Here is a 13,529-nt window from a genome sequence, read left to right as displayed (position 1 = left end):
CCAGTACTGATAATGAAGAGGCATTCCCTTCCTCTGCAAACTTTGTCTTACTAAAAAAAAAAAGGCAAAAGGTGCTGGAAGAGACAAAGGCAAGGGCTTTCATATTCTTTCTATACTGAAATGGACATGGTAGTTTTGCTCTGTGTGCGGTCTAGCAATCTGTTGATCCTGATAGCTTGCTTGCTGTTTTTGGAGTCTTTTCAGTCTCCACTGCAATTTCCATAAGTTGTTTTATTCCTAACTATGTTGGATTCACTCCACATTGATTTTCATGCCCTAGATTCTGGAGTCAGAACGGCACTGAGCATAAGTGTCTCAATTTTCTCTAGTTTGAGGGGAAAAGCAAGCATTGGGGGACACATCTTCCTAGGAGAAGCTTTAAAATCACTCATTTCCAAACTGATTTGTCTTTTGACTAGACTAAGGACAGGTTTCATTATCTAGAAAGCAGATGTAAATCTACAGAAGTTGTAACTGCTTCAAGAAAATTTGGATTTGATTTTACAGAGGGTACAGCCCCCAGTGGCAGTGCTGTCACAAGCTGTTCTTCAAATTCCTGTCCTGACTGTTGTGCCTGCTATTCTTGTCCCATTACGAAATGCTGCATGAATACTGTAGCTTTGTCAAGCCTGCTTCTCACTGGACAGATTTAAATAAATTTTCTACCCAATTCTACTGAACAATATTAAAGATATGAAATAGTCATAAAAGAGAAACTGTAACCTTTTCTCTAATCCTTGTTGGAGCTCCAGAATAAACTCATTATCAAAGAGTCAGATATTGGTTGATTTTGTTTTCCATGGGTTTTAAACTTCTGTTAATTTATTAGCCCAGCGATCAATGAAAAGCATGACATTCTTCCCTTCTGATTATTCCAACGACATTTGTATAATTATTTTTATACCTATTTAGGGAATGTAGCCTAACTCCCTTGAGGTAATAGAGGAGCTGAGCTAAAAGTCATGGGGCCAGAATTTTAAAAAATTCCCCATGCTCTCTCTTTGCTGCCAGGTGACATTATGCAAGTCACTTCCTCTTCTGTGTCAGTCTTCTCATCAGCATATATAGAGCTAAATGATGTTCCCTCTGAAAACTGCATTGAGGCCTATGGAGAATGATTACTACTGTGCACTACAACTTCAGAGATAACCCTTATTCTCAGCATACCATTTTATGACTGTGTCCTCCTTGGGCTTGAACTGTATCTGCTATGTGGGTAAAGACAAGAGAGCAGATATAAAATACATTGTGCAAAATAAATCCCCATCATAAAGCTAACTCATTTCTTGTATTACTCTTTACATATAGAGCAAACTGACTGACTTAGAAACACTGGCTCTGCTGATAGCAACTCTAAGCCATGATTTGGATCACAGGGGAGTGAACAACTCTTACATACAAAGGTAAGCAAGTCTGAGAGAAGTTAAATAAAAACAAATGAATACCAAAATCACGGCGCTAAATGAAGTACAACCTACTTGATTTGATGATGTGAGGCTATGCAAAGGAGCAGGTTTTTACAAAGCAGTAAGTGCAAGAACAGCCAGAAACATTCAAGAGTCCAAAGCAAAGAGGCACAACCTCAGTTGTTGACTAAATGCCATAGCAGATGAAGTGAACTCTTTGTAGACTGTGCAGGGGCAGCGTCTTCCTGCTTCTGTTCCAGATGTCCCATCCCCCATTTCCCATACAGTGACAGCAAAAGGTCCCAGCTTCTAAGGGACAGCGTGTAGGAAACGTGCAGCTTTTCAGATTGCTCTATGCCCAACCAGCTGTCCCCCACCTAGTCTGGGCCAGCACAGAGCCGAGATCTGCAGCCATCTGATACAAAGGTGTCTCCCTACCATTTTGAACTCTGTTTAACTCATGATGTAGCCGTGTTTCTCCTGAATTCTAAATTGGTTTGGATAAGACGCATATTTAAAATCACATTAAAAATGTATGACTGGTTTGCATTGATTTGGGGTTATCTGTACTCTTTAACTTTGATCAATTCTGGAATTACAGAAAAACCTTTACAATGCAAAAAGCCAAAATTTGTTTTAAAACCTTGAAACAAAATATTTTTACTAAACAAAATATTTCGCTTTGAAGTTATCAAAAGGAAACATCTGAACTCTTCTACAATTTTATCCATATTTTAATTTTTAACTAAAACTACTTGGGTTTTTAAAATTTATTAATAGTTTCAGATCTGCCCAAAATGTGTTTTTCAGTGAATTTAGTATTCACTTCGAACAACAGTGTATGATTCTTCGATTAAATAAATAGCTTGACTTAAAACATGGTATAATGTGATTACTGTGATATGGCAATGTGTCCTGATCTGACCAGAGATGGGGAAAAGATACCCAGAAATGTATACTTGTATCTTTTTCTGGCAGAGTTGGAGAGTGGTTTTGAAGCTACCTCTGGAAGAAGTGGTCTGCTGTTCTCGCTGTGTGTAAAGAAAGACACTAGGGGAGGAAAAGTTTGTTGGAGGCAGAGAATATTGAAAGGCAGAAAATAAGTAAGCTGAAGCAGAATTCCTGCCTTTCAGATATACGTTCAGAATAACACTAAGACTGATGTGTAAAGCAAAACACAAACAAATGCCAAAACCTCACAAAACTGAGAGAGTAACCTTTTTCTAGTTCCCTAATGGGGGATTCCAGCAGTAACTATAGCCTTGCAGTGATTGGAACCGGTTAGCTATTTTTCACTTTATTTACTTAAAAATAAATTTCCTGGAAGACATCTGGAGATGCGTCATCTCCTCTCAAAAATGTCCTGGGAAAGTGTCAGACAGCAAAATCTAACATTCACACATGCTGTAAAGCAGAGATGATTACAGCTTAATAATTCTTCTTCAATAGAAAGTTCCATGAATTTTGGTTTTAAGTCCCTCATTTAAATCTAAATGAAGAGTTATTTTTTTCCAGGAACGGATCCCTTTTGTTTCTTCCTTGGAAGCAGGGAGAGTGGATATTTAGCATATGATTCTTTTCTCTAAGCAACAGGGTTTCAAAAATTAAAATGGTCCCGGTAGTAGAAATTACAGGAAATGAACTGCTTAAAGGTCTCTTGGTAGATATGCAGGGGTTTTATTTCCTTTTTCTTCCAAACCCACATGTAAAGTAGGCAAGCACAGAGTATGAAAACTGCATAACCAAACCACTGTGTTCAGAAAGCAGTGGTGTCCTTTGACCTGGCATAGTGGTTTAACAGAAATGCTGTGTACTACAGAAGTAGGACCTGAGTTTATTTCCAGCACTTGTATCTTCCCAGACAGCCAGGGTCTGTAAGTACTGAGCAAGCTCAAGTTTGGTGCAGTACTTGGGAAGATAACCTAAGATATTTCTCACATATTTCTCTCTTCAGTCAGGATGAACTTTAGGGGACACAGTATGCATCCCACTTAATTCAATGGGAATTTCACCCAGCATGTGTTGGCACCATCCTACAGTTTGTTTCCTTACAGAAACACGCAAGCGTATGTGCTCTATACTCCTTTTGCAGTGATCTCAGAGGAGGTGCTGGGCAGCCAGCCCATAATCCTCAGGGGCTTGCATCCTTTAATCTCCCTTTCCGCATTTTTGTTTGTCTTTCCATCTTTCTCTCCACATTTTTGTGCTTATTAAATCCCCGGAGTCTCCTCTTATGACTTTTATTTGAGTCTCTGTGTGCACTCACTTACATAGGGACCCAATCCTGCAACCAGTAATTCATGTGAATGATCCTTAACCATACAAAAAGTCCCATGGAACTATATGCTAAAAAAGAATTTCTTACATGATTAAACATTTGTAGGTCAGATTATAATTAGAGTAATAGATTCAGGATCAGCAGCAAAACAGACTTCCAAAAGAATCCTGATTTAGTTGAAGAGATGATATAAGTGATGTGGGACCAGGGGCTGAAAATGAAGATACAGTAGCAAAAGCTAAGAACCATATTATGCAATGAGGAACACAGGGAAATTGGAAATCCTCAGAGAGGAGGAGTTTCTGTATTTTGTCTCAAGCTACTCAAACAGTAAATTCTATTTTCTAGACTAAGATAGCTTTAAATTCTGCATCCGCAGAGTTGGTTTCATGCTGTTTTTCACTGCCTACAGTACAACCAACACGTTTCCCTTTTGGATTTTACCCTGGGGAAAGGGTAGGTAGCAATATTGCAATAGTTTGGTCATGAAGAGAGTGGAGATGAATGAAGTACCAATACAGTTAACTAACACTGGGAAATTACTTGATCAACATTTTGGGCCCTGCACCAGAGTCCACTGAGGTCAGCAGGGATTTTTCCATTGGTATCAGTGGGCTTCTGATTAGGTCTGCATTATTACTTACAAGCTCAGTAGCTGAGCTGACTAAATATGCCAGGCTGGTGTGTAAAATGTTACAAACCCCCAAACTGTCACTTAAATTCTGCTTGTGGATGAACCCTTCTTGTTGCCCTTCCTTTTTATACAAGAACTTTCACTCTTTATAAAACTTTGTATTGCATTCTCGCTCCTTGGGTGCAGCTGGTCTCTACAGGTAACAGAACACAGAAAACTAGAGTTGTAACTGCTCTGACAAAGTAACAGCATGGTCTTTTTATCTGCACTCCCCCTGCATCCCTCAAAATGTATTCATTTTGTTTGGCCAGTTACACAGAAAGGGGAAAGGAACTGTTTAAGAACAAGAATGGGGGGGGGGGGGAGTAACCTGATAATGAGAAGAGGACATTAAAAGGGAAGTTATTTCTGGATTAGTAGTATGTTTAATTTGCTTTCTCCATCTGATGGGTCTTTTTACTCCTCAGAAGCGAACATCCACTGGCTCAACTGTATTGCCACTCAATCATGGAGCATCATCATTTTGATCAATGCCTTATGATCCTGAATAGTCCAGTGAGTGCCACATTCTCGTGTATGCTGAAGGAAACTATTCCCTATTTTACTTTTTATTTTTAGCTTTTGGATAGATTCCCACCCTTATACATTCCTAAGTGATCTTTATTCCTTTTTGGGTAAAGAAAGCAAATGCAGCAGTTTTGAAATCACAGTTCCATTGCTGAGTGCCACCAAACCTTTCCAAGTGTTGCCTGATAAGGGAAGCCTTGCTAATGCCCTTTTGAGTACCTGCTTCCTTGGTGCAAAGGAAAAAAAAGGCTGTGTTGCCATTTTCATGACCTCTTATGAACCACCAAACAAACCCCAGTCCTCGCTCTCATGTCAAAAAACATTCCGGCCTACACATACACAAAGCAGTCCTGATGAGACCAAACCAAACACTGCTAATGTTGACATTCCAAAGTGAAGCCAAACCTAAGTTAAGTAAATATGCAAATAAAACGGCATTCTTCTTTTTTTATATTATTAACTAATTCTAAGACCAGTTATTCAGCATGCACAATCATTTCAAAGCAGTATATTTTCACTGCTTATTTTGTATCACAGGTATGGATGGTACTTCCAGCATGCTTTGTATTGTAATGAAATTGTATTCAGGAAAATATGGAAAAAAAGTGGAGGCAAGTTGTCATTTCACCAGCTCCATAGTGCTTTGGTTTAAGTGGGCTGCTGAGCTTATATTTCTATGTAACAGCTTGTTATTTATGTTGCTTCATAAAAGGGAAATACTTTCATTTACATGAAGCGTATAGGCAGGTAGTGGAATCTATTATAGTTCCTCTGATTCAGGGGCAGAGGGGAAGGAAAGCGAAATGCTACGATATAGCTAGTGGCAAATTTAATTTTGATGAATGAAATGGACTTAAAGGCTTTGATGTTGCTCTGCTTGCAGTTTCATTTTGTAATAGTCCATTATGATGCTTTTGCTGTGCAGCTTTCTGCCATTACTCAAGAAGACTGGAATTTTTATTTTTAAATTGGGGAATCTGCAAAAGGAAGCCGGGTAAAAGAATGACATCAGATATCAGCAAGCTACTCATAATGATTTAGTATCTAAGAGACATTTTAGCAAACTGGTGTGCTGTTGCCCATTTTACTGATAACACTGTTTTTGGTTTTTGTAAAGGGAAATCAGATTCTCAGCAGCCTTTCCATTGAAGAATACAAGGCCACACTGAAAATGATAAAACAAGCCATTCTTGCCACAGACCTGGCACTATACATAAAGTAAGTCAGAGGCAAGTTTGGCTGGATAGTCTTTGCTGGATGTTTGGATTGTGGCAGCATGCTGCAAAACCTTATTTTAACTTCTTTTAAAGGAGGAGAGGAGAATTTTTTGAACTTCTAAGGAAGAAGCAATTTAATTGGGAAGATCCTACACAGAAGGAGCTCTTTTTGTAAGTAAAAGCAGAATAATTAAGAAGTCAGTTAATATTATTAGGTGCCAAATTTTCCATGCCATGTTGCTGTGAACTTCATTAAAACCAGCAGATCTGTGTCTCTGGGCCTGTACAAACTGGCACTGGCACACAGGTCACTGAATGACTCCCTGGGTCTGAATTACTAAGTCTGCAACCTGTATAATAAACTTTGTTAAGCAGCACATGGAGTTACATGAGCATTTCTGTTCTTCCTAAAGAGTGTAGGGTTCCTGTCTCGGTACCGTTTTCTTTTGCTTTTGATACTTTATATTTAAATATTGAATTGCTGAAACCAATAACTAAAGATTCAGGACAGGCAGTTTGTTTTGAAGCTGATTCCATACCGGCAGTAAAGAAAAAAGAAGATTAAGAATGGAGACATATATTGTAATGCACAGCTACAGAAAAGCAGGCTTACATAGGCTGTCCCAGAAAGGAAGGATGCCATATTTCAAATTCAGTGCCTTTAAAACCCAGTCTAATTTAGTCATGTTCTATGTCTATTCCCATTTCAGTCCTTGGCCCTCATACTGTCAATAAAGATGGCAGTCATTGCTAATGTAAGAAATAAATAAAAGTGCTGTCTGTCCAGTAGCAAATAGAATGAAACAGTTCATTTGATGCAAATCCACCAAATGAGCCAGTCTAGATTTGCTCACTTCTGTCTACCACATTATCAAGCCCTGGATACCTTTATAACTTTAATTTCACTTGTTTTTCTGACTTTAGTGTTCCTTGAATTTTATATTCTACTTTACTAGTCACTTGACTTGGTGGCTACATACATTTCATAATACAGTTATTCATAGATTTCTTTCTGTTTTTTCTACAGAGCAATGTTGATGACTGCTTGTGATTTATCAGCCATAACCAAACCATGGCCAGTTCAGCAACGGGTACGTGCTTAATTTTAAGATGTGCTAAATACAAAGTCTGCATAATGGCTTCTGCTTCCTCCATCCAGTCCTTATGCAAAGGCAGTGGTGGAATACAGAGCCTTAGGAAGCAGTCCTTCAAAATGCTGTATGTGGATTGAAGACTTTCTCAGGTCTTTGTGGCAAGATCTGTGCATTTAGCTATGTCACCATGTTAGCAGTAATCCAAAGGTAAATCAGGAATCTTTGTTCTTTCCAACATTCCTGTGTTACTACAAGGCAGTCAATTGACACAACACACTAGTATCAGCTGACCTTTTTCTGTGTTGTTCATTCCAGCTGTTACTAGTGCTAAGATGCCTATGTGCCATTTTATTCTTTGCTTTGTCAGAATAAATCTCAGCACATGCAGGTGTTTTGTTTGTGCACAGATGTGTGCATGAAGAATTCTAAAAGCTAGCTGTTAAGCTGGAGAGTCTCATTACGGGGGCTCCCAATTTGATATATCCTAAGGAGAGAGAGGAAACACAGGAAACAGTTTTGATTGTAGGTAGCAAGCAAACTTTTTAGAGCTCTCAATGTGTGAAATCTCTTACAGATTGCTGAGCTTGTAGCTACCGAGTTCTTTGATCAAGGAGATAAAGAGCGCAAGGAACTCAACATAGAACCAACAGTAAGTGGCAGAATCATGCAGAATCACCTCTTTCAAAATGGCTTCTACAAAGAGCACTTCACATTCCTTTCAAAAGCCACAATTTCTCCCACTGACCAGAATATAGGACCAACTCCTTCCCTGTCTTCCTAGTAGTCAGTTTTCTTCTGTGGTTCCCAAACACCAACAGTGTGTCATTATCTCTGAGCCAGAAGAACAGACAGCGTTATTTCTTTTAAATTCGTATTACTAAATTGTCTAGGAAATACATTCTGAAATTGGTACCTATTTGCAACCTATCCAAAACCAGTAAGCTTGTCTATTCATCTACCTATTTGGGCTCTGTCAGTCCAAAGACGATCCCCTAAGGCAGGTCATGCAGTCAGATTACCTGCATTGTAACACATGTACTGATACCCGGCTATCCTGAGCTTGCTGTGCTTTTTAAGGTGCTTCTTTTTAATTCCAGCCTGTCTCTTTGGTTTGATTGCATTTTTATTTAATGCATTTAAACACAGAGCTTGTTTACTTCTTATCTGCAGGATCTAATGAACAGAGAGAAGAAGAATAAAATTCCCAGCATGCAGGTTGGATTCATAGATGCTGTTTGTTTGCAGCTGTATGAGGTATGGTGCCTAAGAAAGAACTGCAAGTATCTAAACCCAGAACTGCTCACTGTAGCCTCTAATAGATGCAGATTTAAAACTAGAATAAAAATAAAATACAAAACTAGTCCTTTAGTAAAAAAAGATTTTTTTGTTATATATTACATATGGTTCATTATTTGGTTGAAGAAATTATTATTTTAGTATTTATCATTCATGGTATGTTTGTCCGATTAATGTATTTTGTTATAATTTTTTAAAACCTAGTGGTAATTGCTCTGCTCGGTGCACTTGGTGTTAGATCCCTGGGTTATATTCTAGATTCCAGCAGCTCCAGTGAGCTGCTATGATCATCAGGGAAGGTCACAAAACTAAGGCTTTGCTATCTAGGAAAAGAATGGTATCCATGTAGTGCATTGATAAAAAGTGTTGTTTAAGAGTTTTAAAGAATTCAGAATTCAAAATTTTGTTTTGTATAGTGACCAGCAGAAGGGCCAGGATTCTTCTCTGTGTATTCTGCAGTCGGTCATAACAGTTATAGAATCAGTGGGCTCAAACACTTTTTCCCCTACCTTGTTGTCCTGCACTGTCTGAACTATTAAACTCCCACTTTACACTTCTGAATAGTGTGACTTCATTCCAAAAGCCAACAGAACCCTTTATGCAAGTAAGGACTGACTGTCATAATGTGAGGATATATTTTTATCACTTCCGTCAGGAAAGAAAAACATACAAAAATGCTTATGAATTGTTCTTTTATTTATTTTTTTCAATTCTGTATTTAAATATCAGAATCAAGTTTTCCTTCACTCTGATATAGTAACACAGCCACATCAGGAAAAATACTTGATTGACTTCAGTCACACTTATTCCGAAAAGGCACTAAGTGTCAAATGCAATTTATCTATCGTGTGCTAACTGTCTTGAATTCAAATATTTCTGGGAGAAGTCCTCTGAATCAGTTGATACACCATCAGTGAATATGGTCCCATGGATGACCTGGTCTGTGTCCGATTACCATTCCAAGGTCATCCTTGTGACCAACCTTGCTATACATTCAAAGGACTGCCTTGCAAACAAAGTCCATGCATAGTACTTCACTAGAACACTGGAAAGGTCACTTGTGCATAATACAACAAACTTATCGTGGTTCCTTCTGCACCTATGTGCTACATCATCACATGATGTAGCTACTACATCATGTGCTCTCTGGACACTGCTGCTCAGTCTAATCTGCACTAGCGCCAGGTAATTGTGTTCATGTTTGATGTGCAGCAGGAAGCCTTGCTTAAAGTTCAAAATACAAGTTCAATTTCAATTACAGATAGACCTCGTTTTTCAGTCATTCAGGTCTCTCTCATGGTCATCTTTAAGAACACTTATTTTGTTGTTAAATGTAATCTGTTTACATGTTCTTAATTTATTTCAGGCCCTAACGCACGTGTCAGAGGCGTGCTACCCTTTACTGGATGGCTGTAGAAAAAATAGGCAGAAATGGCAATCCTTAGCTGAACAACAAGAGAAGAATCTGATTAATGGAGAAAGCAATCAAGCCAAACGGAACTGAGATAGTGATTTAACAACCACAAGCTTAAGTTCACGTAGAAGACATAGTAATAGGGGAGTACTGCATTTTGCCAAACACTGTATGAAATTGGCTTATGTTTTGCCACTGCTGTAGTATTTTTCCACATTTCAAGATATAGCATGACCATGTATATGCCAAGGTTATATGAAGATAGAATGTTTCTTTTATTACATCTGACTGAGATGGAAAAAGATCTGCAAGGGTAGTTTTTGCTACCCTGTTCCACAAGAAGGTACGAGCGCAGTTACTCAACTGTCCCTGACAGCCTATTACTTTATAGATGTATATAGTTGTTTAGTGATCATGTTGTGGCCAGTATCTTAAAAGACTACTGCATTTCGCACCTTTTTTTCTCTTCCAATCTTGTCGAGTTATACTATAAAAGTAATGAGCAGTCTTGCCTGTTCTCTTTCCAGGGATTCAGAGGAAAGATTGGGACTAACTCTGGGGAGCCTAGCCCAGCATATACTATGCTAACCTCTTTGAGGAGATGGAACTGGGCTTTGAAGTGAAAAAGCCCCAGAATCTGTGCACCCAGTAGTTTTTTTCATATTAGAGGAATGTCTTAGCAAATATCTTACATTTGGAGAAATTTTTGAAAACCCTGTGAATTACTAGGCAATGGGGGTCTTAGGAGTTTTGTGGTGGAGTGTCATAATTGTCCATGATAATGGAAACTGCTTGAAGATTGATGAAATGTCACAACATAACTGGCAGGCTGCTGTGGAAGAATGGCTCCCATAGAAAGCTGCAAGAAGCACACAGAGAAATGGAAACTAAACAGGATCATTTTTATATGCTGGTTTTAACTTCATTTGGAAGTTGAATTTAACAACATCATAACCAACAGACCGAATCACAGGCAGGAAAGAGAATGTGACTGCAAGAGATGAAAATCTGAATCAGAATGATGCAGGAATGGCACACTTCTGGTGACTATCAATGACTAATTCTTTAGACCAGTGCTATTATGAAATGGCTATGACCACTTTGAAGAAAGTTTTCTGTTAACATCTTCTAAAAATCATTTTTAGCATTAGTTAATCTTAACACTGATTAATCACAATGTCTTAAAGGAACAGGAGAAAAGATTACTGAAAGCAAAAATAGCCGAGAATGCTACAGGGATTTGCCATTTGTATATGAGGCGTTAACGTTCAGAAAAGTAAGAAATCAATTAATTTGCACTAGTAAAAAAAGCAACATTGATATTTTGTGCAAATGGAGATGACTAATAAAAATAGTTTTGAATTGAGAATCAATTCAAGAAAATATACACATTAGACAAACCCCAAAAGAGTAAAACAAAGAGAGTACTATTCTTTGGGTAGATAGGATTAGGAGATCAATGTCAGCCATCTAAGATTGGTTAGCAGTAGGTGTAACTGGCTGCACAGAGACAGGTGGGTTTTTTTTAATCTGTAGTAATGATTTTTCAGTTAAAATCAGCAATAGTATTAGGCAAAAGTAATACATTTGGGATTGTACTTTGAAGTGTGGGAGTTCACTTCTATCACAGTAATCCAGAAAATTCTAGTTGGAAACTGCAATAAATTCTTCTTCCCAGGAGATTATCAATTCCCCCTTGTAAGAGCTGATCAGAAAGACAGTGAAAACAACCTTTTATCAGTCTCTGCATTTAGATAAACTATACCAGAAGCTAACAAAAGATGAAGCAAATGTTTCAAAGTGTTTGACAATACTGAGTTTCATAGTAAATTTTTTTTAAATGTACAATAAGGTATTTTGATAGTCTGCAGCATTTCTGCCAACCTAAATTATTTGTCACTGATTAAATCCTATCTCAGACTTCTCTAATGACTACCAATAATATATTATTGCAGCTGAATTGGAAAACATTTTTCTACAAAAATATTTCCAGATTTTTTTCCAGATTTTCAAAAAAAGTATGGAATTCAACAATAATTAACCGTTCCAGGGCTACTGTTATGCAGTGCTCCATATGTGTATTTATATGCATATACAGTACAATATATGTATGTAGTATGTCATAGCTAAGCAGAAAAGTGACAGCAGCCTGCCCCCCCAACACACACCCCCCAGAAAAAGTTTTTAGGTACTTTTTGATAAATAGGAAATTTGCTTCAGGATTTGCATAGTCCTTGTATATTCTATTCCGTGAATGCTTGAGATACTGAAATATAATTATTATGCTAACTGATGAGATACATATTTAATATAAATATGAATAAATTATATGTATATAAAGGTGTATTCTTGCTAGTATGGTTGAGAGCAGTAATTCATGGTGACAACACAGCAAATCAACTATGGTGATATTACAGTGTAGTGATGTATCATTTACATTAGGATCACAGTATTTCTTTGCTATATTGTCCGTTCAGCAAAGCTTTATTATGACATAAATTTATAACTACTACAAAGGAGTGCTGGATTCATACCTTTGACTTGAAAAAAATGGATGTGACGTTGCATTTTTTCAAAGGTTCACTTAAAATGAACACAGTTATACAGTATGTGCATATATTTAATTACGTATCTGTACACATCTATCCCACAGAATCTCTTCCACTATAAAGATTGGAACATACATAGAAATGCAGTTCCTAGTAAATAAACCATTTAACTATCATAATACACCTGTATCTGTACGTATTTCTACAAAACCAAACCCTTTAAACTACTGGTTTAAGAAACTTAAAAGCATAGATTGCTGTAATTCATGAAATTTCAAAGAGTGATCAAATTGTTTATATAGTGTTTTACTCTGCCTGAAGGCAAAGTCAGAGTGTGCTGGTTTTGTGTCATAGCTTTGTATGAACTATTTGCAGAAATTGCTGATTCCTTTCATAATGTAGATAAGTGACAATATGAAAATAAGCCAGGCTGTTTTCTGCCTGAAATTCTCTGCCTTCAGAATTCAGCATTTTCAAACCCAGCTAGTGGATTACAGCCATGCAGCTGCCATTAATTTCATCATGAGTTGTGTATCTAATTACTTTAGTCGGGTCTCAAACCTGTTTTCCCCAACTTATATGGTCTAGCTAAAGCAATCAGTGTGGATTTTACAAGAAACAAGCTGAAATGGAGTTTATCACTTCGTCAGTTCAGTCTTAACTCCATTAAAGCCATTGTAAAATTTGATATTTAAGTCTTCGGGTACAAAATTTGTCCCCCTAATTTTTAATACTTGTCTCAATGAAGACATCTAAGTTAGTATCCTACTTGTTCTCAGACATCAACATACTTTCTTTTAAAGTCACTCCACAGCACAGTTTAATGCTTAAAGTGTACTTTTCTTTCTGGTTTTGTTCCCCTTCTGAAAAAAATTACTTGTCATATGTATTAACATACACAAAATTACTGATTAACTCTACCTCTTCTAATTAAAAACAACAGTGAGGCTCTTAAGCTGTAAGTAGTACTTCTTTTCCAACAAGTTAGCCACACGTCCAATATTAGCTGTAGAATGTCTAGGTTTTCTATTATCTCACACAATAGAAGAAAGGAGGGGAAAATAATGTAATGTT

The 13,529-nt window shown here is 37.4% G+C and overlaps 1 protein-coding gene across 4 annotated transcripts in view; it reads left to right on the top strand.

The window, feature by feature from the left end:
• Nucleotides 1-10,049, top strand: part of PDE5A (phosphodiesterase 5A, cGMP-specific) — a 71,848-nt gene extending 61,799 nt beyond the window's left edge. For all 4 annotated transcript variants that reach the window (XM_010575555.1, XM_010575558.1, XM_010575557.1 and 1 more), the window contains 8 exons: nt 1,309-1,403; nt 4,786-4,873; nt 6,003-6,103; nt 6,196-6,273; nt 7,130-7,193; nt 7,771-7,845; nt 8,367-8,450; nt 9,859-10,049. In XM_010575555.1, coding sequence (XP_010573857.1) covers nt 1,309-1,403; nt 4,786-4,873; nt 6,003-6,103; nt 6,196-6,273; nt 7,130-7,193; nt 7,771-7,845; nt 8,367-8,450; nt 9,859-9,996 — 723 coding nt within the window. In that variant the 3' untranslated portion in view covers nt 9,997-10,049. The remainder of the gene's footprint in view (nt 1-1,308; nt 1,404-4,785; nt 4,874-6,002; nt 6,104-6,195; nt 6,274-7,129; nt 7,194-7,770; nt 7,846-8,366; nt 8,451-9,858) is intronic.
• Nucleotides 10,050-13,529: the final 3,480 nt, after the last annotated feature.

The sequence above is a fragment of the Haliaeetus leucocephalus genome, unplaced genomic scaffold, assembly GCF_000737465.1.
Source record: "Haliaeetus leucocephalus isolate CR32 unplaced genomic scaffold, Haliaeetus_leucocephalus-4.0 Scaffold484, whole genome shotgun sequence".
Taxonomy (NCBI): domain Eukaryota; kingdom Metazoa; phylum Chordata; class Aves; order Accipitriformes; family Accipitridae; genus Haliaeetus; species Haliaeetus leucocephalus.
This window is presented reverse-complemented; position numbering and strand designations above follow the sequence as displayed.